Source organism: Chlorocebus sabaeus, chromosome 15, assembly GCF_047675955.1.
Source record: "Chlorocebus sabaeus isolate Y175 chromosome 15, mChlSab1.0.hap1, whole genome shotgun sequence".
NCBI classification, from domain to species: Eukaryota; Metazoa; Chordata; class Mammalia; order Primates; family Cercopithecidae; genus Chlorocebus; species Chlorocebus sabaeus.
The window spans coordinates 56,546,736-56,573,963 of NC_132918.1; the positions used below are offsets into that span (position 1 = coordinate 56,546,736).

The following is a 27,228-nucleotide window of genomic DNA, read 5'->3' on the forward strand; positions in this document are numbered from 1 at the left end:
GTTAACCAATCTTGAAAATGGAGCATGTGACAAGTGGAAAAGGCAAGCTCTTTGATGCCCAAGTCCTCTGGCTTTCCAGTGTATGAAAGAACCCACTGCTCAACAGCAGTAACCCCTACCTGTTTTTATTCTTCCTCTCCATCTATCCCAATGTTTCTTCCTTCTGATGAAGGTAGCTGCCATGTTGCGAGTTGCCCTATGGAGAAGCCCATGTGTCAAGAAACTGAGGGTGGGCTGGGCATGATGACTCACACCTATAATCCCGGCATTTTGGGAGACCATGGCAGGTGGATCGCTTGAGGTCAGGAGTCCAAAATCAGCCAGGCCAACATGATAAAACCCTGTCTCTACAAAAAAAAAAATACAAAAATTAGCTAGGTATGGTGGTGCGTGCCTGTAATCCCAGCTACTCACGAGGCTGAGGCATGAAAATCACTTGAACCTGGGTAATGGAGGTTGCAGTGAGCCAAGATCACACCACTGCACTCCAGTCTGGGTGACAGAGTGAGAATCCATCTGAAAAGAAAAGAAAAGAATAGAAAAGAAAAGAAAACAGAGGGTGGGTGACTTCTGGCCATTCAGGGAGGAACTGAGGCCCTCAAACTTCGGATCCATGGTAACTGTAAGTTAGTAAACATTGTTGTTATAAGCCACTAAGTTTCGGGAGAATTTGTTATGAAGCAATAAATAACTCATATGCCAACTCTGTGCCAGGTACTATTCTTGGCTCTGGGGACAGAGCAGAGGACAAAACATACAGCATCCAGGGCTCATGTAGCGGATGTCTAATGAGTGAAGGCAGATGATAAATCACGTTGACTGCTTTAGTGTCTCCCAGAATTCATGTATTGGAAACTTAGTCTCCAATACAACAGTACAGGGAGTTGGGGACTAATGGGAGGTGTGTAGTTCATGAGGGCTCCACACTCTTGAAAGAATTAATGCTGCTGCTTTTTTTTTTTTTTTTTTTTTTAAGGCTTACAGGCCAGGCACAGGGGCTCACGCCTGTAATCCCAGCACTTTGGGAGGCCGAGGCGAGGGATCATGAGGTCAGGAGATGCAGACCATCCTGGCTAACATGGTGAAATCCCGTCTCTACTAAAAATACAAAAAATTAGTCAGGTGTGGTGGCGGGCGCCTGTAGTCCCAGCTACTTGGGAGGCTGAGGCAAGAGAATTGCTTGAATCCAGGAGGTGGAGATTGCAGTGAGCAGAGATCGCGCCATTGTACTCCAGCCTGGGCGACAAAATGAGACTTGTCTCCAAAAAAAAAAAAAGGCTTGCAGACATGGATTCACTCTCTCTTGCCCTTCTACCTTCCACCATATGAAGACACAGTAAGAAGACCCACACCAGAAGCCAGAGCCTTGATCTTGGACATCCCAGACACCAGAACTGTGAGATAATAAATTTATGTTCTTTATAAATTACCTAGTCTAAAGTATTCTGTTATAGCCGCACAAATGGAGTAAGATAGTGACAGAGAAAAATAAAGCAGTGGAGGGACCTGGGGAATTGCCAGGGTTTAAGGGTGAATGGTGAGGTGGGGATGATAGTGGTTGTAGCTTTAAATAGGGTGAAGAGGAAAGACCTCTGAGAAGGCAGCATTGAGCAGAGACCTGCAAGTAAAGGAGTGAGCCATGAGCTATCTAGGGAAAGAGTGTTATAGACAGAAGGAACAGTCTAGAATGAGTTTTTGTTTTACTTAGCAAAACAAAATTTAGAGAAGGAAAGGCTCTTGGCTCCTCTGTTTAGCCTGTAGAAAAAAATAGCTAAGCACTAGCAGCTCACCAAAGCTGCATTCTAACTTCGCTCCTGCCCATAGAGAGAGTCAGAGTTCAGAGACAAGTTGTGCTTTGTTTTCTTTCTTTCCTACATCCTCAATATAGGCAGTTACACACCTTGGCAGGCGGGACCTCTGTGATTTTGAGGTGGGGAAAGAAGCAGTCTAATGCCTTCTTGTCCTACCATTTACCTTGGTGTGGTTCTCCCACTTGAGTTGGAGTAGAGAATGTAGGGATTGGGGAACTGGGGCCACAAGCTACAGGAATACCAGCTGGAGAAGCCTTGAATGGCCCAACTCACTCTGGGATCCTTGGGTCCACCCATTCACATTGGGCCAGACCCCAACAGGGGTCTAAGAAATCCAGCCAGGATCGCTCTAGCTGCCCAGAGATGGTCAGAGCCAGGGACATTGACGACCATTCACTTCTATCCAAACAGGCCTGAGGCTTATCTGAGGAATACAAGGAGAGAGCAGTTTCCAAATGAGTTGCGCTTGGAAAAACATAGGCCTTAGAAAGTTATTCCATCATGTAGGTGAGAAGGCAGAGTTTGGGTTGGCCCGCTGATCCTCCTTCTCCACACCACCATGCTCAGAGTGAGGCTGGACACTGAGATTCTGACACCACAGCTGCCTAGGGGAAAATCTGATTTGTAAGAGGAACAGCCAAGAGCAGTTCCCCTTTGGAAATTGGACCACAGCCAGATCTGACTTTTTGGTCCAAGTCAGAATCAAATAGCTGCCTGTGACTTCAGCCAAACACTGGCTTGACTTGATGCCTCTCATGCCCAGGAAAAAAGGAATGTGAACTTTCCATCCAGCGCACATCCTCCAGCTCTTCACAGTGTCCTACCTTGGAACCCATGGTACTCTGGTTCTTCGCAAATGGCGGAGAAGGTTGCAATAAAGACCTTTTCCAGCCAACAAAAATGGGAAGCTTTTGTTACCATCTAGATATAGGAAACACGGAGCAAAAGGGAAATGACTCCAAAAGGAAGCACGGAGATGTAGGAAGGAATAGAAAGCAATAAAACGGGTCAATAGATGAATAATTCCAAATGATTTACTCATTACAATATGTAAAAGAATAGTAATAATATTTTGTGAGGTTTAAAATACATATATAACTAGGCGGGGCACTGTGGCTCACACCTGTTATCCCAGCACTTTGGGAGGCCAAGGCTGGAGGATCACTTGAGGTCAGGATTTCAAGGCCAGCCTGGCCAACATAGCGAAACTGCATCTCCACTAAAAATACAAAAATTAGCCAGGCATGGTGGCACACTTGTAATCCCAGCTACTTGGGAGGCTGAGGCAGAAGAATCACTTGAACCTGGAAGGCAGAGGTTGCAGTAAGCCAAGATCATACCACTGAAGTCCAGCCTGGGTAACAGAGAGTAAAACTCAGTCTCAAAATAAAATAAAATATATATGAAATTAAAATACATGCCAAGAACAGAAAAGATGGGAGGGGAGTGAGTTAAAGTATTCTCAAGTCTTTACATTGCCCTGGAAGTGGCAAAATTATTAATTTATATTAGACTTTTTGTTGCTGTTGAGACAGGCTCTCTCTCTGCTGACCCAGCTGGAGTGAAGTGGTGCAGTCACGGCTCGCTGCAGCCTCCAATTCCAGAGCTCAAGCATTCCTCCCAATTAGCCTCCTGGGTAAATGGGACTATAGGCATGCACCACCACACCTGGCTCATTTTTAAATTTTTTGTGGAGACGAGGTCCCCCTGTATTGCCCAAGCTGGTCTCAAACTCCTGGGCCAAGCAATCCTCCTTCTGTGGCCACTCAAAGTGCTGGGATTATAGGCTAAGACTTTAATAAGTCAAGGCTACATGTTATAATCTCTAGAGTGACCATGGAAAAAAAATAGGAAAACTATAACTAATAATCTAAATGGGTAGGAATAATAAGAATACTTAATCCACAAGAAAGCAAGAAAGAAGGAAAACAAAATATGTAAAATCAATAAAAGACAAATGGTAAGATAGTGGATTTGAACCCTAATATATTAATAATTTCACTAAATATAAATGGGCTAAATGTCCCAATTAAAATCAAAGATTGCCAGACTGGGTCTTTTTTAAAGGAGATTAACTCAGGGCACCCTTTTGCCTGCTCTGCTTAATCTTGGCCCTCTTACTGCTTGAAGGCTGACTTGATAGCTGGAAGTGCAGTGGTTATCTTAACAACCATCAGGCTAAGTCTAGAAGCTGTGGGCAAAAAAAGGAGAAACAGAAAGATAAAAAGAGCCTGGGACACTAAAGATGCCGTGGAGCTGCCACACCAGTCCCAGTACCCACCTGCAGATTTCATGCATTATGGAAGAAAAATGAATCCCTAACTTAAGTTTAAGCCACTCTTAGTGTGGTGTCCAATACTCATGGCCAAACATGATTCCTAATATACAAGGCTTAGGACATTACACCTGCAAAACCCACTGATTGATACTAACCTCACCCCAGTTGAATCCACTGAGTTGCATTCCACCTGCAACTGATAATAATCACAGTGTGACCACACTGCAAGATATGAGCCCACTGGACCACTCAGACCACAAAAGAGTTTAGCAGACTGGGACCAGCCACATGCATATCCTGTGAGTGCCTGCTTCTCAGACTCAGAGGGATATTGCTAGGGTACTTTATAAGCACCTTAAATGAGTTGGGGGGGGGAAAGTGGCTTCCTGTAGACAGCCACCAAACGAAATGTTATATGGATCATCCCATGACAAAAACAAATGTCCAAGAGTTCATTTCACTCCTTCAGCAAATTTTTATAGAGCACTTACTATGTGTCAAACATTGTTCTAGCCATCGGGGACACAGACACAAACAAAACAGGCAAAACTCCCTGACTTTGTGCTGTTCACATTACAGTGGGGAAGACAAACAACAAAACAATAAATAAGTGAGATGAATAATAGGTAGAATGGTAGTAAGTCAGTGGAGGAAAAAAATGGGGAAAAAGGACAGTACTACAGTGTGTTATTATTTAAATAAGGTGATCAGGGAAGGTTGTGCTAAAGGATGATGTTGATAAAAGACCCAAGGGAGTGAATAATAGACAAAGACAAGGACAGGAAGCTTCAACCTTCTCATCCTAAAGCAAGAGGAGATATTCCCAGAGAACACGACTCATCCTCATGAACAGCTTTGGCAGAGGGTGCTGCTGGCTCAGAACTGCCGTTGAGTCTTAGTGAGGGAAACCTGGCACATGGGAGGTCCCACTGCGGTGAAGAGAGGTGAGAATTTAAAGAACTGCTCCATGAGAAGGTAATTATTGAGCAGGTGCTGGGAACCATTAGATATACAACAATCTATTACGATGCTAATTTTGCACAAGATGAGAGTGAGGCTCATCTTTTTGTTCCAGGTGGAAAAGCCAGTAAGAGAAGAGAGAAGCTTTCCTGAGTTGTTCTCAGCACCTTACAATCCCCCAACCTAGACCCGTCCCACCATTTCCAGTGACTGCTTATCAGACTAACATGCAGGCAATAGTAGGAATAGAAGAGAGTACCTTCAGCTCAGAAGTAAAAAGAAAAGACCCCTAAGAAGAGTTGGTTCCTCTTGGGATCCCTGGGCTGAGCATTCCTCCTCCTCTGACTATGTCATTGAGAGGGGCTTTGGGGGGGCCCGGAGGTGGGTGGCAGCTGCAAGTGTAGGGGGAAATGAGCCGGCCAGGTCTCCAGCATTAAAGGCTTTGCAGTTGCAGACACCAAGGGCTCTCTCCCCTTCCCCCATCCCATTCTACCCCCCAACTCACTCTCCATCCCCTGACCTTCCTTCCTTAGCCATTGTTCCTCATGGAAATGAGGCGGCAGGGAAGATGCTGTCTTGGCACTGCCTCCCAAGGGAGCAGGTCTGGAATGTGCTGGGGACATTAGATCTCCCAGGGAACCCCAGCTGGAGTCTGACTGCTCAGCCACTGCAGTCTGCTGGCTATAAACAGGACAGCCACCAGTACAGGGTGGAGACTGGACCCCAGCATGTGTCAGGACATGAAGACATGCAACTAGGGCTGACCCTGGGTTTCAGATGCTCCCCAGGGCTCCAGTCCCCTGAATGGCGGGGAGGGAGGGAGAGCAAACGAATTGCCCAGTAAGTGTGCGGGGAAGAGACTGTGTTCTCTTTCTCTTTCTCTTACCCCATTAATCATGTGCTTTTTTAGTGCCAGGCACCAGGATAGTATTTACATATGTTATGTTGTTTCATCTTCATAACAGCCCTGTGAGGGAAAATCCATCTCACAAAGGAGGGGCTGAGGCACAGAGACGTGAGTGATCACACGATCGAGATGACACACCACTAGGGTTGACTGAGGCAATGACCCTGGCTCTTCACCACTATGGCGGTTAAGAGCCTCTCCCTCCATTTGCGCCTTCCTGATCTGTTATGCCTCCCTCCATCTTCTTCTTTTCTTCCCTTTCTTCTCTTCCTGCCTCCCTTTCTTCTTTGTATTTGTTGATCCAATAAATATTTATGTCAATGTTACATGCCTGGCACTGTGCCTGGCACTGGGAACAAAGCAAAGTCCCTCCTAATCAAGTTGACATTCAGTTGAGGGTAGACTGACCATAAAGAAACAATCCCTCACATAAATAATTAGTTACTGATGAAATGACTTGTTTCTATGCAGAGAACAGGAAGAGTGGTGTGCCAGAGAGTGCCCGAGGCTGGGGGTGTTTTAAGCTGGGTGGTCATGGGGGCCTCTCTGAGGAGGCGATGTGTGAGATCAGACAGGAAGGAAGAGAAGGCACCAACCATGAGAAGATGTGGAGCCAGAGTCCTAAGGCTGGGAACTGCAGGTGCAAAAACCCTGCAGTGGGCGGGATCTTGGCAGGTCTGGGTCCAAAAGGCCAGTGTGGCTAGAGCCCAGTGACCAGGCAAGAGAGCTGTAGGAGAGGTGCAGAAAAGGGTGGATTCTGGATGTGATTCCGAGAGGCTTGGGAAGTTTTTAAGAAGAGGAGCAGTATAATCTAAGTCATGTTTCTGAAAGAGCACTCCAGCTACAATGCAAAGAACAGGCTGAAGTGTGGCAACAGTGGAAGCAGGGAAATGAGTGAGGACACTATTGCAGTGACCAGGAGGGAGAAAGTGGTGGTTTGGACCAGGGTGGGGACAATAGGGGTAGAGAAAAATGAGTCTTTACTGACAGCTACTAAGTGCCGGGTGCCAAGAGATGAGAAAGGCCCAACCCCCTGTCTTTGCAAGGCATCTAGTAAGAAGTTGGTCAAGGAAACAAGATCACTGAAGCCCTGTCCTGGGTGTGAAGACAGAGGTCTACAAGGGCACAGGGGACCCAGTTGTGAAGGATCAACTCCATTTCAGGAGGGAAGGGAGATTGTGGAGAGAGCTTGGTCTCTTCTGAGCCTCCACCTATTGCAGATGCAGATGACATTCCTGCAGCTAGCTTCAGGGCCATGCTGGTGGATCGTACCCATGAGACCAGTGGGGTCCTGCAGAATGAAAGTTATTAGTGTGTGCCAAGGGCTCCGACATTTCCTAAGTCAACCTGAAAGCTGTCATTGAAGCTATTTAGGAACTCAGCAAATGGAATTACTCCTAATAGGCAGCTGGCTTTTCCAAAAGTTCAGTAGACTTCCTCCCAGTGAGCACCACGCTGAGACCTTAAGGATACACTGAGTTTCCCAGGCAAAGAAAGGGGCGACTCAGGGCATTCCCCAAAGATGCATGTTCAAAGAGGAGAAAGGACTGGGGCTTCAAGTCAACAGCCAGCAGCGCCAACCTGCGAGCAATGTGAGTGAGCCACCTAGGAAGTGGGTCCTCTAACCTCAATGAATACTTCAGACAACTGCAGCTCCAATCAACACCTCAACTGCAACCCCCTGAAAGACCCCACGGCAGAACCCCCACCAGCCAAGCCACTCTCAAATTCCTGATCCAGAGAGTCTGCGAGCTATAACTATTTATTGTTGTTTTAGCCACTAAGTTTTGGGATAGTTTGTTACACAGCAGTAGATAACTAATACAGAAAGAAGGTGAGTGTTGAGACAGTATAGAAGAGAAGTTAGAGAGGAAACCAAACCAAGAGCAAGTTGCTAAGGGTATCCTTACCACATTTGCAGGCTGTATGCCCAGGGGTCTCCCCTCTGTCCGTGGCTCCTGATCAGTCCAGTGGCACATTATTTCCACCCACAGCCATCCCCATATGGCTGCTTCTTATGGCTTCTTACACACATAAGGACACTTGTAAAACTAGCTTATTAACACAGAGAACCTGCTACGTGCCAGCTCTAAGCTAAGGGCTCCCGCATATAAGTTTTTGTTAAATTTTCACAACAAAACTTGGAGGTGAACATTATCATCCCCAGTGCCCAGGACAATATCTATCACAGAGTAAATACATGTATTAGCATGGAGTAAGACCAGTAATAAACAGACCCCAAAATTTCAGGGCCTTAAAGACAAGAAATGTATTCCTTTTTCACCAAAATCCTAGGAGAATGTTGCCTGTAATGTGAAAAAACAGTTAATATAAGCTTGGCTACTGTATTAATCAGGGTTCTCTGGAGAAAGAAAACCAATAAAATGGGGAGAGAGATTTTAAGGAATTGGCTCATGCAGTCGTCGAGATTGATTGGTCTGAAATCTGTAGGGCAGGCTGGCAATTATATGTATGTATATATACACATATATATTTTATTTATTTATATAATATATTATATATAAAGAGTAAAAAAGTATATATATTATATATAAAGAGTAAAATATTATATATATTTATATATATAAAGAGTAAAAAATTTCATGGGGGAAGAGAATAGAAATACAACTTCAAGGAGAAAAAGAACTAACTAGAATTTCTGATTCTTATTTAAAAAGAACTCCTTCATGTATTGTTTTTCTAAAGCATATGGATGGGTATTAAATTGGGATGATATTCAGATTCCCTATGATACATTTAAAAGAGCACTTGAACAGCCTTATTTTTAAATGTTTTTACTAAATATTATATCATTTGCAATGATTTAAACTTCTGAAATAAAATTATTAGTTATTCCAGTGACTCTCCAGCTTAAAATTTAGAGGCAAATATTCCTTAAGAGGATATCAACTGTCAATATTTTCAAATGTTGATAAGCTGTTACCTCATAATTTCTGCAAATTTATAATTTAATATTATACCACATACTCAAATGGTCAACTTTTCACAGCACATTACCAAAGTTATCAGGAAAACTGGACTACCGTGACCAAAGATGTTCCCGAGCGCACACTATTCTGACACGGAGCGCCATCATTAAGGAGCGGTTTTCTTTAACAATTCTACTTATAAACAACGTGGGAATAGAAGTAATTTAAACTGTTTAAAAAGTAGTAAGTGCACGACTGTGACTGCAAATTGCATTTTGGATGCTTTGTATTATAGGGTATAGACGACCCATCCCCAACTATGGAATGTTAAGCTGACAACCAAGACAGTCAAAGCCCCTCTGTAATCAACATGCCACTATTATCTGGCCATACCGAAAAATAAACAACCAGCAAATTACTTTACCTTTAAAAAAAAAAAAAAAAGCGTTTACACTTAGAAGTTGAATGAGAAGGGATTCCCTCCTTCTTGAAAGTGTTTCTGGAGCTGCTAAAAAACATGCATTTATAAAATAGTTAATAAAAATATTCCTCTAGATTGTACAAGAAGAGGGACAGAGACCACTGCTAGGAAAGGGAAGATAATATCAATCAGAGTCAGCTTCTTTCTCCGGGCTTCATCAGAGCCTGGGGTCTCCTCATTTTTTTAGTTCTTCATTTTCTGCAGGTAAAGCTTCTTTGGCTCCTTGGTTAGCCACCTCATCCTGTTTTCCCTTTTGTTTGCTCTTTTTTTGTCTGAAGATTTCTCCTTTCCTGCTGCCTTTTTGGGCTTCCTTTCCACTTTAGGGTTAGCTGACAACCTTGCAGGTCTTCTCTTGGGCTCTTCCTTCACCACCCTTTGGCTGAGCTGAGCTAACCTTCCTCTTGGGTGTCTTGGTGGTGGAGAGGGTGCGTGCCAGGTGCCTGCAGCAAGTGGTGCCAAGAGCCTTGGTGAAGCAGGGCTGCCTGGCTGCTGCAGCTCCTCTGGCTTCCTGAGTTGCTGGTACCCCTAAGCAACATTTAAAATTCTTATTTTACACATGAGGAAAACAAGGCTTAGAGAAGCTAAGTCGCAGTCACTTGTCCAAGGTCACCCAGAGAGTAAGTGGCCCATCTCCAACCCAAAGGAAAAGGCAAGCCAGAGACTGGGAAAAAAATACTTGCAAAACATACATCTGATAAAGAGCTTACATCCAGAATATATAAAGAGCTCTCACAATTCATTAAAAACAAAACAACTCAATTTTCTTAAAATGGGTAAAACAAGCTCAAGCCTGTAATCCTAGCACTTTGGGAGGCCGAGACGGGCGGATCACGAGGTCAGGAGATAGAGACCATCCTGGTTAACACGGTGAAACCCCGTCTCTACTAAAAAATACAAAAAACTAGCTGGGCGAGGTGGCGGGCACCTGTAGTCCCAGCTACTTGGGAGACTGAGGCAGGAGAATGGCGTAAACCCGGAAGGCGGAGCTTGCAGTGAGCTGAGATCCGGCCACTGCACTCCAGCCTGGGCAACACAGCAAGACTCCGTCTCAAAAAAAAAAAAAATTTTAAATGGGTAAAACATTTGGACAGATACTTTTTTTGGTTTTGGGGTTCTTTTGAGACAAAGTCATACTCTGCCCTCTAGGCTGGAATGCAGTGGCACAATCTTGGCTCACTGCAACTTTCACCTCCCGGGTTCAAGCGATTCTCCTGCCTCAGCTTCCTGAGCAGCTGAGACTACAGACGCACACCACCACGCCCTGCTAATTTTTGTATTTTTTTAGTAGGGACGGGGTTTCACCTTGTTGGCCAGGCTAGTCTTGAACTCCTGACCTCAAGTGATCCATCCATCTTGGTCTCCCAAAGTGCTAGGATTACAGGTGTGAGCCACTGCACCTGGCCTGGACAGATATTTTATAAAAGAAGATGTGTGAGTGGCCAATAACCACAGGAAAAGATGTTCAATATCACAGGTCATCAGAGAGTTACAAACTAAAACCATAATGAAACACCATTACTTACCCACTAGAATGGGTAAAATTTAAAAGGCTGACAATACCAGGTGTTGACAGATGAAGAGCAACTAAAACTCTCACACGTTATTGATGGGAATGTATAACAGCACAGCACTTTGGAAAATCATGTGGTGTCTTACAAAGTTAAGCATACACTTTCCACATACCCAGCAATTCCATTCCAAACTATTCACAAAAATAAATGAAAATATAGTCTGGGCCGGGCACAGTAGCTCATGCTTGTAATCCCACCACTTTGGGAGGCTGAGGTGGGTGGATTACTTGAGGTCAGGAGTTCAAGACCAGCCTGGCCAACATGGTGAAACCCTGTCTCTACTAAAAATACAAAAATTAGCTAGGCGTGGTGGGGGGCACCTGTAGTCTCAGCTACTCGGGAGACTGAGGCAGGAGAATCGCTTGAACCTGGGAGGCGGGTCTGGAGGTCAAGGGAGGAGCTTGCCTGCAAGCGTAACAAGAAAACTTTTAAATAGATGGAGAAGCTGGGCGTGGTGGCTTACGCCTGTAATCCCCGCACCGTGGGAGATGGAGGCAGGTGGATCACTTGAGGTCAGGAGTTCAAGACCAGCTTGGCCAACATGGTAAAACCCCATCTCTATTAAAAATACAAAAAAATCAACCGGGTATGGTGATGCGCACCTGTAATCCCAGCTACTTGGGAGGCTGAGACAAGAGAAGTGCTTGAACTTGGGGGATGGAGGTTGTTGCAGTGAGCCAAGATCACGCCACTGCACTCCAGCCTGGGTGACAGAGTGAGACCGTGTCTCAAAAAATAAAAATAAATAAACAAATAGATGGAAATGATCTAAATCTTTATTATGGTTGTGGTTATACAATTGCATATAATTACCAAAATTTCTCAAATTATACACCCAAATGGTTGAATTTTATTACATCCTTTTATATTGTCACAGCTTACTAAAAATGCAGGTACAACACCATCCAAAAATATTAATAATTGCGGCCAGGTGCGGTGACTCATGCCTGTAATCCCAGCACTTTGGGAGGCCAAGCCTGGTAGATCACGAGGTTAGGAGTTTGAGACCAGCTTGACCAACATGGTGAAACCCCATCTCTACTAAAAATACAAAAATTAGCTGGGCATGGTGGCATGTGCCTGTAGCCCCAGCTACTCAGGAGGCTGAGGCAGGAGAATTGCTTGAATCCAGGAGGCAAAGGTTGCAGTGAGCCAAGATCGCGCCACTGCACTCCAGCCTGGGTGACAGAGCGAGACTCAGTCTCGAAAAGAAAAAGAAACACTAATAATTGCTCTTACTCCATGGTCCCTGTCTTTCCCATCTTCCTGTACTCTCATCTCTGCCTAGTCTACGTCTCTCTGATACTTCCCTCTGACTCCTAGGACAAAACTCTCTGTGCCTCTCCAGGGCTAACCCCTCTGTGCAAGTGCTGGATTCCATTTCTCCTCCTGCGCCAGTCACTTTGGATTTGTGCTGGGGTGAGCAAGATGGGTCCTGCCAAAAAGGTCTGAGAAAGCAAGCTGGGGAACCAGGAAACACCAGATCCCCAACAGAGTTTAGCCAATGACTATCTTAACTAAGACTGTACTATTCGTGGTCTTCAACACTGGAACCATCTTATTCTCTACTAGGATGTTAGGCTCCGTACTCCAGTTTGTCTCTTGCTTGATATCCTTTAAGATCATCGAATTTCTTTCAGTCTGTCTTCACTTATGTGGGTGCCTTAAACAAAATACGTGGTTTCTTTCCTGCAGGAATTTTCAGCCTCTTCATAGAGATCGGTGTCATTGTGAATCTCTAAGGAAGAACACTGATTATGGAATCTCCCTGGTATTTTAAACCAGTGCCCACACAACACACTGTGAGGGCTTCTGCACAAAATAAGCAGACATTATCATATCTCCTAAGAGACACTCCAGCCCCAACCCTGCCAGGTCAAAGAGCAGAACTTTCCCAAAGGGGCTGAAGCGTAGCTGTGCCCTCAGAAGACAGCAAAAGGTGGGCCTGGAGTAGGCAGAGCTCTCTCCCACCGCCTTCTCCTACGAATACAAAGAGGAAAGGTTACCCAATTACACCCAAAGGCAGCTCTGGGTCAGCCTTTTCCTGGATAAGCAGGTTTGGTGAAGACAAGGTGGTGTCTGAAGGGAGCATCATGCTCCCCCTGGGGTCCTAGGATTAGCCCTGGGCCTCTGCAACCCAGGACCTCGAGTTTTTCTTTGGAAGGTCTAGCTTTGGCCCTGGAGTGCTGAAGCACAGAGTCCATCCAGAGTACTGCCTTCACAGAAGCATCCCCACCCCTGGGTTTATCCTTGGCGAATGTATGGGAGCCCAGCCCGCAGCATGGAAAGCAAGCCCTGAAGTGGCAGAACCAGACGAACAGCCCTGAGCCTGCCAGCTTCCTGGCCCAGGTGCCCACACCAGTCCTGACAAGGCCTGGAATGAGCCACCTCAGTGGGAAAAAGAAAGAGGAAGCTAAACCGAGGAGTGAATACCTTCACCCTGGCTCCGCCCCAAACTCCGCCTGCTGGAAGGCAAGAGATGAAAGAAAAAGCCAAACCCTTCAGCGAAAGAAGGCAGGAGAGGAGAAGCAGGAGAGGGATGTCAACAAAATTCTGGAAAGGGGAAAGCAGAAAAACGAGATTCTTTCCTCTCTCCCTGCTGAACGTTTAGGGAAGAATCTCCAACAAGCTTAGGAGGCACCAGACACCTCTTTGAAGTGGGCCAGGGTGAGATCCAAAACAGGGCTGTGAGTAAGAACCTGAAGAAGGGGAGCACGCTCCAAGATCCTCTCCCTCACTTCATGAAGGGAAGATCAACCCCTTCCTCCATATCCCTCCTCGCTGCCAAATTGGAGAGTTATCATCTGGAAAGCCTAAAGGCAGGATGGCAGTGGTGGGGTCCTGGTCACGCTTATTCCTTCCAACCCCCTTCATTGCCCCCTCCTCACTCTGCTTCATCTGCCAGCCTCCAGGCAGGAGGCTCACAGGATTCTTCACTGGAAATCTTGCTGGCCCAAGGGAAACGACCTACATATTCTTCTACTTTGGGGTCCCCAATATTAGGGCCAGAATCCTATCCCACCCTTTTTCTGTGAAACCCTCCAAGAATCCAGCTCTGCTCCCACACAGGGCTTCCGTCAGCTGCTAACTGCCTCATTCTTAAATAGGATCAGACAGCCAAGAATCAAAGTCATTTGAGGAAAGCCTTAACTACAAAAAAACAGAAACCAAAACAAACAAACAGAACAAAATGAACTTTAAGGAAACAGAGAAAATGTGAAGATCGGAATAAGAAAATAATTTTCATTATAATTACTACCCCCAGAGGGATAAGAGAAGATAATTAACTCATGAAACAAGAAGATGATGTTTTAAAAAAGAACCCTGGACAAGAAACAGCTCTTGAAAATTCAAAATGACAGCAAAAGTATAGAAGGGTTAAAATTAAAAAGGGAAGAAATTTCCCAGAAAAGAAAAGATAATAGGAAAAAAATTAAAAGTTGGAGAATCATTTGGGGAGGTCTAATATCCAAATAATCGAAGTTCCAAAAGAGAGAACTGATAAATTGGAGAAAAGTAACAACTCAATCATCTGAGAAAATTTCCCAGAGCTTAGGGACATGAGATGCCAGATTGAAGGGCTCACCAAAGACTCAGAATAAAGGATAAAAACTATCAAGGCACATTACTGGGAAACTTCAGAACATCAGGCATGCAGAGAAAATCCTGTGAGCTTCCAGAAAAAGAGAAAACAGTTTATATCCAGAGATCATCAGTCAGAAGTACGTTATTTTTCTCAATAGCAACACCAAAAGCAAGAAGACAATGAAGCAATGCTTTCAAAATACAGAGGGAGAATTCTTTGTCACCTAGAATTTTATACCTAGGCAACTATCAACAGTGTATGAGGGTAGAATAAAGCCACTTTGAGACACAAGTGGTTTTTTAAAAATTTGCCTCTTGCAGATCCATTCTCAGAAAGCGACTAGACAAGTAAACCCAGAAAGAGGGAGAAAACGAACCCAGGAAATGAGGAACCACACAGAAGAGAACTGAGAGGAAGGACCACAGTGAAGATGGAGGGTGATCTGAGGATGAAACCTGTTTGGTAGGACCAGAGAGTGTATCATCCCAATTCTCCAGGTGGGATGCCACGAGAGATAGACCTGATACAACACCAGTGGGTCTACATTCATTGAGGAAAACTTAGAGTTATGTGTGTCGATTTTGGCGCAACTTAATGCTAAATATGTAGAACACCAAGCAGATGAAAAATGAGGCCAAGTTTAACTTCAATCAAGACAAAAGTTGTGTAAGAAAGAAAATTTAATCACAGCACAGTATATGATTCTGTTCTTAACAATGTTTACATAGTCACAATAATATAAACATTGGATAGTAACTTAACCAAAAATGTTGTGTAGCTATGTCAAGAGGATGAAGGAAAGATGTGTGTGTGGTGTACAATCCTAATCTTCTATAGCAGGAATGAGGTAGATAACACCTAAAGCAGAAACATACTAAGAGAAGAAAAATAAGAATATTCTATAGAAATTCAAATGTAAACACAGAACATCTTAAAAAGTTTAGGCCAGGGCATGGTGTCTCACACCTGTAATCCCAGCTCTTTGGTAGGTCGAGGTGGGCAGATCACCTGAGGTCAGGAGTTCGAGACCAGCCTGGTCAACATGGCAAAACCCCATCTCTACTAAAAATACAAGAATTAGCCAGGCGTGGTGGTAGGCACCTGTAATCCCAGCTACTTGGGAGGCTGAGGCAGGAGAATCGCTTGAACCCGGAAGGCAGAGGTTGCAGTAAGCTGAGATCGCGCCATTACACTCTAGCCTGGGTGACAGAGCGAGACTCCATCTCAAGAAATAATAATAATAATAATAAAATTTTAAAAATGTTTAAAGCAATTGTCTCTTTGGAATGGAATTTGGTGGAGGGGGGAAGAGTAAAACAGGGGATTGCTTTCTTACATTACAGAACTATTTGATTTTGTCCCCTTTTTCTTTTGAGGTATACTTAATATATAATAAACTCACCTATTTAAAATGCACAGTTTGATTGGTAAGTTTTGTCATATGTACACCACAGTCAAGAGAGTAAACATATCCAGCACCCTCCACTCAAGTTTCCATGTGCCTTTGTAGTCCTCCTTCCCTCCAGGATTACTCCTAGGCAGGGACATATGGATGACTGGAGATCAATGGCCATCCAAGAATGGTTCAACAGTTCACCGTTTTAGTGAACCAGGGATCTGTGCTTCTAGTGCAGGTTCTCCAGATGCCAGCCTGGGGAAAACACCTCACTGTTCAACTCGGCCTTCAGCACTCAGCTTGAGAAATACCTCCTCCAGGAAGCCCGTCATGACTACCTCCCTGTGCCCATGCTCCCTTCCTTCAAGGTGTAACTCTCCACTTTGTAGTGTACTTGTTTCTTTTTCCCCTGCACCCAGTGGGCATTCCCAGCCCTGCAAGAAGGAAAGCCCCCTTTGACTCACAGGGGCTGGCTCAGAGCAGGTGCGCAGGGAATATTTGTTGATTGAAGGTATAAAATACATGACGGAATAGATATATGGAAGGGTGAACGGGTGAGTGAATGCAAGGTGTTTTCCCATGTCAATGATAGGAGGCTGTTTATATTAAAGATGGTATCTCTTTAAAGACCACGTGAAAACCCAGCAGAGGCTGAAATGGGAGGAAAGTGCCGAAACACAACTGGAGCCATGAGTCCACTCTTGGAGAGGTCTGAGAGACACCTGTCCCAGGATGAAATCCTGTCCCAAACATCCCTTCCCCTCCCCCTACCCTCACCCCCAACCTCAGACCCAAGACCCACCCAGGGAGCCCTGGGCTGAGCTGACCCCAGCAACTGGAGATGTGACTCACTAGGGGGCACTCTTCCATCACACCAGCCCTGCCCCAGCAGGCACAAACCCTGCCCTAGGCCCTTTCCTGCAAACTCAGGGGCCTCTTCACGTTCCCTGCTGCCTCTTGCCAAGAGCAGAGGATCTTTCCAGGCAGCAATGGCACATCCACAATATCAGTATTCACTCAGTATAAGGTAGCTTTGCAGAAAAGGCAGGTGTCTGGGGTTACACTGATATTTCAAAATGGTCTTTATTCACCTGTCAGAATGTGCCCATTCTTAGATCCTCACCCCATTCCTTCCCAGTCTGATGGCTACCCACACAAAAACAAACTCAAGTGTGCGCTCCTGCATTTCATCCAAGTATTTGCCAATATCCAGACAAGTCTTCCATGCAGGACTGGAAATTGTGAAGGCCCTGGGCAGTTACACACCCTAGAAAAAGGGGAGGAAATGGGAGCATGGTTCAGAGCTCCCTGCCCATTGTGTAACCTCACCATTCATAGGAATCCTCTTAGCCCTGGGTCGGCAGGGGCACCAGAAAGAAGAAAAGGGCCACAGAGGAAGGCCAGGGACTCAAGGAATGTGTGCGGTTTGGAGAGGCAGGGCTGCTTCTTCCTTTGTTTTTTTTTTTTTTTTTTTTTTTTTTGAAAAGGAGTCTTGCCTGTCACCCAGGCTGGAGTGCAATGGCGCTATCTGAACTCACTGCAACCTCTGCCTCCTGGGTTCAAGCTATTCTCCTGCCTCAGCCTCCCGAGCTGGGATTACAGGCATCCACCACCATGCCTGGCTAATTTTTGTATTTTTAGTAGAAACAGGGTTTTGCCATGTCAGCCAGACTGGTTTCGAACTCCTGACCTCAGGTGAGCCATCCGCCTTGGCCTCCCAAAGTGCTGGGGTTACAGGCGTGAGCCACTGTGCCTGGCCGCATCTTTAGGACAACATTCTCTTACCTAAACCATTGTGGGGCCTAATTTCATAAATGCTCCAACTCTGGAGGATTTAACCCCTAAAGACACAGACCCCGTGAAGCCCTTTGTGCTTAATGGAGATTCCAGACCTGAAGCGTGAGAGTGAAAGGGAGAGGGGGCAGCAGTGGAAGGAGAAGACTTGGGGGAGAAAACCTAGAGGGAGTGATGAAGGGAGGGGTGGAGAAGGGAGTGAAGGGGGGACAGGGGTTTGCAGGAGGACAAAGAGAAGAAAGGCCCCCACTTGGGTCTTCTGCTCTTGGAACTGGAGCACTAGAACTTCCATCCTAATGTTCAGATTCTTCCTATGAATTTGCTTCGTGCTCCAGTAGGCTTCTTGTTCCCATAACCTGTCAGAGGGAGTGTCCAGAGGAAGCTGGAAAAGTGAATTTCACAACTAACAGTCATCCTTTGATCTTGCCACCTGCACCCTGGAGCTCTCCTCCACTAAGCAACCATTTGGGAAGTAAGGGGAACATTTCCTTCCCAGCTGTATGAGAGGAGGCTACTAGGGTCCCACCAAGAGCTCACTTTCATATTCTGGTTGGGTGCAGTGGGATGCAGCTGCAGGGCCAGACTGAGGCCATAAACCAGGCACAGACCCGGACCCGGGCTAGGGAGAGGTGATGGTGTGGGTGCCTGAATCCCTTGCTAAGCCCTGTACACACCTATGATACAGCCACACCCCAAGGAGCTACACTTCCCAGAGCAAAGGCCTCCAGTCTGGCTTACTCTGAGAATTAGGTCACCTCTGCATCTTTCCTGGGTAGGATTCCTGACCCAGTCAGCCACATTGTCATCTGGGAAGAATCATAACCTGCAGGAGGAAGAGAGGAGGTAAAGGAGAAAGGGACAAAGTAGACTGAGACAAAAGTGGAAGAAGAAAGCACTGGCTCACTAAGAAGCCTCTCTCCCCTCTGCTGTAAGCGAAGATAGATTCGTAGGCAAGCAGCCTGGCCTGCCCAGTGTCCCCTGTGCATACCTGCCTCTGGCACATCTCAACGGTGGTCACCTTCTCAACCAACCACTCTGTAGAGCTGGGATGGCCACCAGCTTAGGCAGGCTCCACGGAGCCTCTCAGCAGCCCGTGCCTGAGAGATCGTGCCCTCTGTTCTTTCTGCAGAGAGAAAGGGAAAGGAAAAATAAAAGTACATGCATATTTCTCATTTAGGTTTTGGGATCCTTCTCCCGCTTCTGTCCCTTTGGGGACAGAAATTAGCAATCACGGGTGCCTGTGTGGCTCCGCAGCAGGCTTGTCGGCTCCAAGGTGTACCTCTTTCACTCTAGCTGCCTTGAACTGACGCCTTTCTGCAACCATCTCAAGAATATTTGTCAAACATTTTGTCAGGGATCCTCCCAAATGCCTGAAAGACAGGACTGTACCATGCCGTGTTTCCCTGGATTTCACAGCCCCAGAGTTCGCATGTCCACACCCACTCCCCTGCCTCCACCAGTTATACTGTCCATAAGGTAAGGCCACTCAGAGACCTCTTTCCTTTCACTTCTAAAATTCCTGCCTACAGTGGTATACTGATCACAGCTTCTCTTTGTAAGGGGATCTTTGGAAAGCCAAATATCCCTTAGCTTGGCACAAATGATCCATTTGCTCAATCATCTCAGATTCAATCACTATTTGAAACACAGTATTTGGCTTCTAAGTAAAAAAAAACACACACACACACTTTTTGTGAGTTTTGTTAAAAATTAACAATGTCCTTGGCAATTAAGCTTGCAGAGTTTCCTTGCCCTTGCTTGCCTCCAGTGAATTTGGGACTTGCAAACTCCATATTGAGGGCAGGACTTAGCCAGGGGTAGAAATCAGCCCTGACTATCCCGGTGGACAGGGCCCGACTGCCCCCACCTCACCCCAACTGACTTGTAGAGAGGCCTTGTGTGGTGGGGAACGGGGAGAGTGTGTCAGAGCAGGCTTTCTGAAGAAGGGGTTTCCACCTAGCAGAGGAAGTGTCCTGGGGGCAGAGGAGAGGATTCCACGCAGGAGCCACCGAAGTGGGTACAAGGGAAACCCCCTGGCTGGCAGGGGTGTATGGGGAGGTAAAAAAGAGACTAAAACAAGGACAGGGCAGGTGAATAGAGGAGGGCTCCCAGCGTCTGCCCTGTCCATCTAGGGAGCCTGGATTCTGATAGCCAGGGAGGGGTTCTGAGAATAAGAAACCAAGCAGCCCCCTGGCTGATTACCTGGTTCTCGCTGTGTGTGACTCTGGACACGCTGCTTAAGCTCTCTGAGCCCTGGTGTCCTCATTTATAACACAGGAATGATAACAGAACGCCGTTGAAGGGTGCTTGGCAGGGCTGAATCGGATGACTGGGCGAAAAGCCAACGGTGGCACACCTTGCGCTCTGAGTAAAGGGGCGCCTATTATCACCTTGGGGAAGAATTGGACAGAGCGCCTGACGACGGGTGATTCAGTTGGGTAGGTGGGTCAAATTGACCGGATTTTCCAACCCAGATTCACACTTCCTGTGGAGACAGGTCGTAAAAGAGCTGGCAAAGGTGTTTGTAAACAAAACTGCAATTCAAAGGTTGCCGCTGGGGGTGAAAGCAGCGGGGGTTAGGGGAAAGAGGCTGGGTGGCTGGAAGCATTCACTTCGCCCGGGGCACTGTCCCAGCCCAGAGGACATGGATGTCTTTGCAGTCCCTCCTCCTTTTCCCCCCTCCCCCGGTACACACACACACACACACACACACACACACACAGCCGGAGCCCCCTCCCGCAGCAACCTCGGGACACGCGTGGTACAGCCCTTGCTGTCGTCCGGTCGATAGGTTTAGGGATGAAGGGTGAGAGCGGGTCGGCGACTGGGAGTAGAGACGATAATAAGCCGAGTTGGATTAAATTGTCTCCAGCAGCTCCCAAGGCAAAACGTGGGGGGGCAGGGGCGGTCACAGCGCGGCCTGGAGGGCGCTGGGCGAGGAGGAGCGGAGCTCGGGGGCCGGCCCGGCGCTCAGCCAGCAGCGCCGCCTCCCCGGAGGAAGGCGGGGGCCGGGAGGAGGGAGCGGGAGGAGGCGGAGGGCGGAGGAGGGCGGCGCGCTGAGAGGTTATTTGTGGTTCGCTTTGATCCCGAGGGGGAACCTGAAACTCTCACATTCCTGGCATAGCAGCCGCCTCCGGCGCGGGCCGACCCTGGGGCTGAGCGCTGGGGCGCGAACAGCCAGAGCGTCGGCGCCACGGCCGAGAACACATCGCAGCCGCCGAGCTGAGCCGGGCCGACCCGGAGGTTGTGGTGACTGACTGCGCCGGGCACCCTTGGGCCGCAGCGGTAAGGAAGGCTGCTCCGCGCTCGGGAGAGCGCGCGAGGCCACAGAAACGTACCCCAGCCAAAGCTGTAGTCTCCGCGCAGCCCGGCCTTTTCCGGGAGTCGGAGCCCCGAGGATCGAGCGTCCTCGGGGGCAGTGCGCCCTTTCGAGGCAGCCGCAGTGCTGGGCAAGAGCCGTTCCACGCGGGGAGCCCAGCGCCCTGGGCTTTGCGGGGCTCTAGAAGCGCGCGGATCCCTTGGGGCTGGGGGAGAGGGGAGAGGGCCGACTCCGGAGAGAACAGCGACGGTGTTTCGGTTTGCGGGTCGGCTGGGGTGGGGGTGGCGGGGGACAGGGATAGAGGCGCCGCTTGGAGCTCAAGTTGCAGGGTCTTGCGGGCTGATTTGGTTAGGTGGGGGTTACAGGTGCCTTTGCCCCCAACTAGTCCAAGAATTCCTCTTTGTCTTCCTTGGAAAATCCTCTCTGGAGCCACGAATTGGCTCTCACTTAGAAAGAATGCAGCCTGCTGTCCAGCCCGGTGACGTCAGCGTTAGAGTATTTGGAAAACAAAGAGGGCTCGAGAGGGAGGGAGGCGGACCCGCGATGCTTAAAGACCTCTCCGGGCCTCGGGCTACCCTCACCGGCTCGCCCCAGGCGTACCAGCGACCTTCGGTGCTCCAGGTCCGCCCGGGCTCGTGGTGGGGCGGGAGCCCTGGCTGGGGTGCGAGAGTCTCCTAGCTTGGAGACTGTCACTTTGGTTCCTTAGGCGAGCGGGATCCCAGGCCAAGGCTGGAGACGCGCGCTGGCTTAGAAAGGCGGCCTTCAGAGAGCGCAGAGGGCGAGCGCAGCAGAGGGGCGCGGCCGGGGGCGCGGAAGCAGGTTTTAGTAAAGGCTCAGGCGTTTGGTGTCTGAAAGGACGTGAATCTGAGGGGCTTGGCCGGGACAAATTCGCGATGAGAGGCCTTGGAGGTGTTCCTTGCTCCCAGTCCGGGCACACTGTGGAGCGCCTGGAATCTGTTGGGAAGGCTCCGCATTCCTTCCTGCCGCTCCCCTGCCTCTGTGGGAGTCGGCCCAGAGAGTGATTATCTTAGGAAATGCCCGCAGATAAAACTCCAGGGCGAACTGAATCCCGTGCGAATTCAATCCCATTTGCTTGCTTTGCCTCGGGTAGCTCCGGAGTCTTGCACATCTACCCCTCGTTGTGTGTGGGGGCGGGGGCGAGTGCATGACTCGCTGCCAGGAAGGATGGGTACAGAGGTGCCCTCCAGACTCATCCCCCACTCCCCACCTCTGGGCAGCTGTAGTCCTGGGGTGGGGAGAAGGGAAGGATTGGGAATGACTGCTCTCTCTGCTAACATGCCATAGCCCAAACTGAAGCAGGACACTAGGGCTAGTTTAGTGGCAGAGGAGGGGCCATATTCCTCCCACCCACCCCCAAATTGCTGCCCATACACACAGGACCTGTGGCAGTGTGGATTCTGTTTAGTTTTCCCTGGAACCCAGTTTGGAGATTTGTGTTGGAAGAGGCTGTGGAAGGGAAGCTGGGTGAGAGAGGCAGGCAGCTTTCCAGTCCATGAGCCACTGGGAGCCCAGACTTAGAAGGGAAATCCTTTCTCTGATATTATCTCCGAGCACTTTAGGCTCACAGTCCCCTCTCCTCTGCCCCAGGTCTCTCAACCAACAACCTCCCCTTACTTCTCCGGTTAGCCCAAGTCAAGATGGGCTTCCTTGACACTGATGTCAAGAAAGATGCTAGAGGACCAGTGGGGGCTTTTCCAAGTAGCAAGTGTGTGTGTGTGTGTGTGTGTGTGTTGGGGAGGATAATCATAAAATCAAAGACATCGTGCCATCCTTTCTTTTTCCTGGAGCTCTCTTGCAGTTACTGTCAGCACAAAGACTGACCCACTAACCTTAATGGGTGGCACCCTTTTGCCTCATCTCACAATACCATTGTCCTCTTGGAGCATTTTTATTCATCCCTTATTCACCAATTCAGGTGCAATTCCTCCTTCTTCCCGTTAACCTTGCGGAGTGACTGCCAAGGTCATCCCATGACAGGGAGCCCCAGATTCATTCTGTCAGCAGCCCTTGATGAAGCAGAGCCCAGGCCCATCCTCCAGGAGCTCTCTGGTTCAGGGAGAGTGAAAAAAGTGGGCAGGGGTTCAGCGGGCTAGAGGGTGGTAGGTTGACTGTGCCAAGGCTGGGCTCTGGCATGCCTCAGTGTAGAGGGTCCTGGGGGCCTTTTGCCTAGGGCTTTTCTACTGGACTGCATGCATTTTTTATCACCTGCCAATAAATTGGGGCCCCATCCACCCCTAGACTGAATAGCTAAGTGGTTAGATCTGAACTAGGCCTGCCTTGGAATTGCCCATCAGGCTGTTTGATGTGTAGCTGGCTGTATGGGCGGTGGTTCCTGGTGGGTTATCTTCTGGTTTCCTGTTGTCTCTCTCCAGGAATAGTAAGTCACCATGAATGTTATCACAGTCATTGTTTACCAGGATTTTCACTGTACCAGGAGCTCACAGGCCACTGGCTCTTTTTATTCTCATCTCCGTGAGTCAAGCAGAATTCTTTGCATTTTTCTGGTGGAGAAACTGAGGCTCAGAGGTTAGATAACTTGTCTTAATCAGTAGATAGCAGCACTGGTACTTGAATCCAAGCTTATGTGACCCGCCCCACCCCTGCTCTTCACTTTTATGCTTTCCACCAGAGTAATAATGGAAATCCTGGAAAACCTTCTCCTTTCCCATGGACTCCCACTGATTGCTTTTCTCTCTCTCTGTCTCTCTCTCTCTCTCCCCCGCCTCCTCTAGGTGCTCTGGGGCCAGGTGCCACCGGCCATTGTCCAGGCAGCTGTGTGCAAGCCAAAGAAGCATGAGGACACTGGAAGACTCCTCGGGGACAGTCCTGCACCGCCTCATCCAGGAGCAGCTGCGCTATGGCAACCTGACTGAGACACGCACGCTGCTAGCCATCCAGCAGCAGGCCCTGAGGGGTGGGGCAGGAACTGGGGGCACAGGGAGCCCCCAGGCCTCCCTGGAGATCCTGGCACCAGAGGACAGTCAGGTGCTGCAGCAAGCCACCAGGCAGGAGCCCCAGGGCCAGGAGCACCAGGGCGGTGAGAACCACCTGGCAGAGAACACCCTCTACCGGCTGTGCCCACAGCCCAGCAAGGGAGAGGAGCTGCCCACCTATGAGGAGGCCAAAGCCCACTCGCAGTACTATGCGGCCCAGCAGGTGGGGCCCCGGCCACATGCGGGGGACCGAGATCCCCGTGGGGCCCCCGGAGGCAGTCGGAGGCAGGATGAGGCCCTGCGGGAGCTGAGGCACGGGCACGTGCGCTCGCTGAGTGAACGGCTCCTGCAGTTGTCCCTGGAGAGGAACGGCGCCCGGGCCCCCAGCCACATGAGCTCCTCCCACAGCTTCCCACAGCTGGCCCGCAGCCAGCAGGGCCCCACACTGAGGGGCCCCCCTGCTGAGGGCCCAGAGTCCCGAGGACCCCCACCTCAGTACCCTCACGTTGTACTAGCTCATGAGACCACCACTGCTGTCACTGACCCTCGGTACCGTGCCCGCGGCAGCCCGCACTTCCAGCACGCTGAAGTCAGGTAACTCTCCCCACCTTGGGCTTTCCAATTCCTGGCTTTCCTCCAGCACAGGCTGTCAGGGAGGAGAGCCTCAAGATCACAGCTTGTGTCAGAGCTGGCCAGATCCCCACCCCACCTCCAGCCTTCCTGAGAAGGGGGAGCTATTGCCTGGCAGAGAAGAGAGACGTAACTGAGGTCCCCTAAGAAGTTAGTGGCGTCCCTTGCCTTAGTTCAGAGATAGGCACCACTGTCTGCTGAGCTTTAGCATTCCAGTAACTACCGTCCCCAGAGGACACAAATCGCAACAGGCGGTTAAAGGTTAGATTTCAGAAATAACTTCCTAAAGCAAGGTTGGGAATCATTGCCAAACTGTTTCCAAGTTAAGTAGGAAGAAGGTGGGACCTCGTTCTCTGGAGGTTTTTTAAGAAAATGTGAGCAACTTGCCTTCTATGATTATTGGGAGGCATTCCTAACTAGAAGCTGGAAAGGCCCGGTGGCCTCATTAGAGACGTCTCTGCATCTTACACCAGGGCAGGAGCTTCCCTGTCTCTCCTCTCCATTTCCTGCCATACGCTCCCTGCATCTGCAGCCTGCAGCGGGACAGGATTCTGGGTCCAGGTGGGCCTCTTTCTGGGGAGGCTCAGGAGAGGCTGCGGGGTCAGGGCAGGGACTTAGAGTTTGATTCTGAGTATACTGGGAGGCCCTCGGGGGATGTGATTTGGTTTTCCTTTTCCAAGTGCTCTTTCTGGCTACCACGCAGAGCATGGTTTGTGAGGGGCCAAAATGGAAGCAGGAAGACTTGGGGGAGGCAAGAAGTCTAGAGAGTTTGGAGAAATGTATGTTCCTAGAAACAAGGCCCCACCTCAGGCTTCTCATCTGGCCCGCATCTTTTCAGAGAAGCAGACACAGCCATCACTGCTGCATCTCCCCCTGTGGGAGTCCAAGAAACCCCACCAAGGGACCCCAAGGATTTCAGACTCTTCCTCTGGTGGCCCAAGGTCAAAGTCTGGTTCTTTTCATGCCTGCTGAGTTTTCCTTTAGTCACCCACTTTCCCACCGTCCGGCCTTTCCTTGCTCTCGAGAAATGTGTGACATGATGGGGTTGGTATGGCGGAACCGGAGGATGGAGCCTCTTGGTTTTTCTCCAGCCTCCACCCCCTCCAGACTCGCACCTTATCGCCCTTCTCAGGGCTCGGTCAGGAAGAGTTTCGGAAGCTGAGTGGTGGTTTCTTCTTTTGGACCAGCCTTATTGAACTCTGTCAGGAAAAGATAGTAATCGTGGCAAGGAAGTAGACTGTTTGCAGGAGAACAAAAAGCGGGGGAGGGAGAGGACGAGGAGAAAGGAAAGCAAGTGTGAAGGGAAAGGAGTTGCTATTCTTTCTCAGAGCTAAGTCATCCCCAAAGAATGCCAGTTGTGTCTGCCTGGCCCAGTGCAGGGGGGAGCAAGTTCTTGAAGCAACCTTGAGAATGGCCATTTTAGCAATGGAATGGAGAGTTTGAGCACTCCAGTGGGGACCCTCTTTCCAGCTCTTACTGGAAGCCCCATCTTAGATAGTAGGAGAAATACATCTGCCCAATATCCCCTTTCGGATGATCCGATGAAGATTATTTGTTAGGAACTTGGGGCTAGACTCCTAGCCTAGGGTCCTGAGAAGAGCAGGGGGGCCATAGGCTGTATGGGGGCAGGAAGCAGGGGCAGGCTGGGTGTGCATGAGTGCTGACATGATGCACCTAGAAGGAGAATTTGGGTTTTGCGGGGCTTCTGGGACTTGGAAGAATCTTTGTGAAACTGAGGCAGTTGCGACGCTGGGAATCACAAGGTCCCAAAAAGGCTCTTGGACTCCCCGTGCCTCTCGCCCTTTGCTCCTTCCCTCAATACGGAGCCCTATGGGTGATGTTACACCAGTGCCAGAGGCCAATAGAACATTGTCCACTGAACTCAGCAACTGCAGTAGTCCAGAGGCAGCCCTTACTCCCAAGGAAACCCAGAGTTTGGGCCACATTTATTCTCTAAACTGAGGGTAAACCGAGGTTCCTACTAGAAGAGATGGAGGATGGGCCACCACTACAGGAGCACCTGCCACCCACCCAGCACCGGCCCCGCACTCTGCCAGGCCTTACATAGCATCATCCTCACAAACCCTGGCGAGGCTAGAGACCCTCATGATGCAACAGAGCAATGCCCTGTCTGTGGGGCTAAGGCACTTGCCCAAGGTTAAACAACTGGAGCTGGGATTTAAAGCCCTATTTGTCAGACTCTAGAGCTCAGACTCTTACCCTGACATCTGTCTCACTGTTCTAACCTTAACTGGAGTCTTCTAAAAATGATTCTGGGTGGGTGGGGGCTGGGGGTAGCAGGACTTGAAATAGAAAGGAGAAAATGAGTGCTGCTTTGGCAGTCTTGAAACTGGCCACTCATGTAATAGACATAAGGTTGCTGCTGGGGCCCAGCCACCAAGTTGTCCTGGGGCCTGGAAGGTTATGTGCTCAGTCATGATTGACATGGCCTCCAGCCCCAAAAAGAACCTTCCATTGACTAGAAGTGTCAGGGTGCATTTTTCAAGATGACGTATTTAAGCATTAGTTGCTTAGGAGGCCCAGGATTGCTCAGGCTGATCCCCAAGGCCCCAGCCACTGTGAGGCGGGTATGAAACAAGCATCCTGACAT

General features: G+C 48.8%; 1 protein-coding gene and 1 long non-coding RNA gene across 8 annotated transcripts in view; one reads left to right on the top strand and one right to left on the bottom strand.

The window, feature by feature from the left end:
* On the bottom strand, positions 1-20,675 carry LOC119625787 (uncharacterized). 3 transcript variants are annotated; one of them, XR_005241908.2, is made up of 4 exons: positions 20,461-20,675; positions 19,917-20,199; positions 18,703-18,837; positions 1-347 (listed from the first exon to the last, which is right to left on the bottom strand). It is a non-coding gene; the product is annotated as an uncharacterized lncRNA (long non-coding RNA). The 3 variants fall into 3 exon arrangements; XR_005241909.2 differs by lacking the exon at positions 1-347 and adding an exon at positions 11,492-12,676; XR_005241907.2 differs by lacking the exon at positions 1-347 and adding an exon at positions 13,424-17,187.
* The window catches only part of AMOTL2 (angiomotin like 2), a 19,345-nt gene continuing 12,156 nt past the window's right edge, over positions 20,040-27,228 (top strand). For 3 of the 5 annotated variants that reach the window (XM_008009068.3, XM_008009070.3, XM_008009071.3), the window contains exons 1-2: positions 20,847-20,999; positions 23,787-24,581. In XM_008009068.3, the coding sequence (XP_008007259.1) occupies positions 23,848-24,581 (734 nt within the window). In that variant the 5' untranslated portion in view covers positions 20,847-20,999; positions 23,787-23,847. Of the gene's footprint in view, positions 20,153-20,846; positions 21,000-21,413; positions 21,655-23,786; positions 24,582-27,228 lie in introns of those variants that run through there. The other 2 variants (XM_008009073.3, XM_008009069.3) reach the window with 2 other exon arrangements.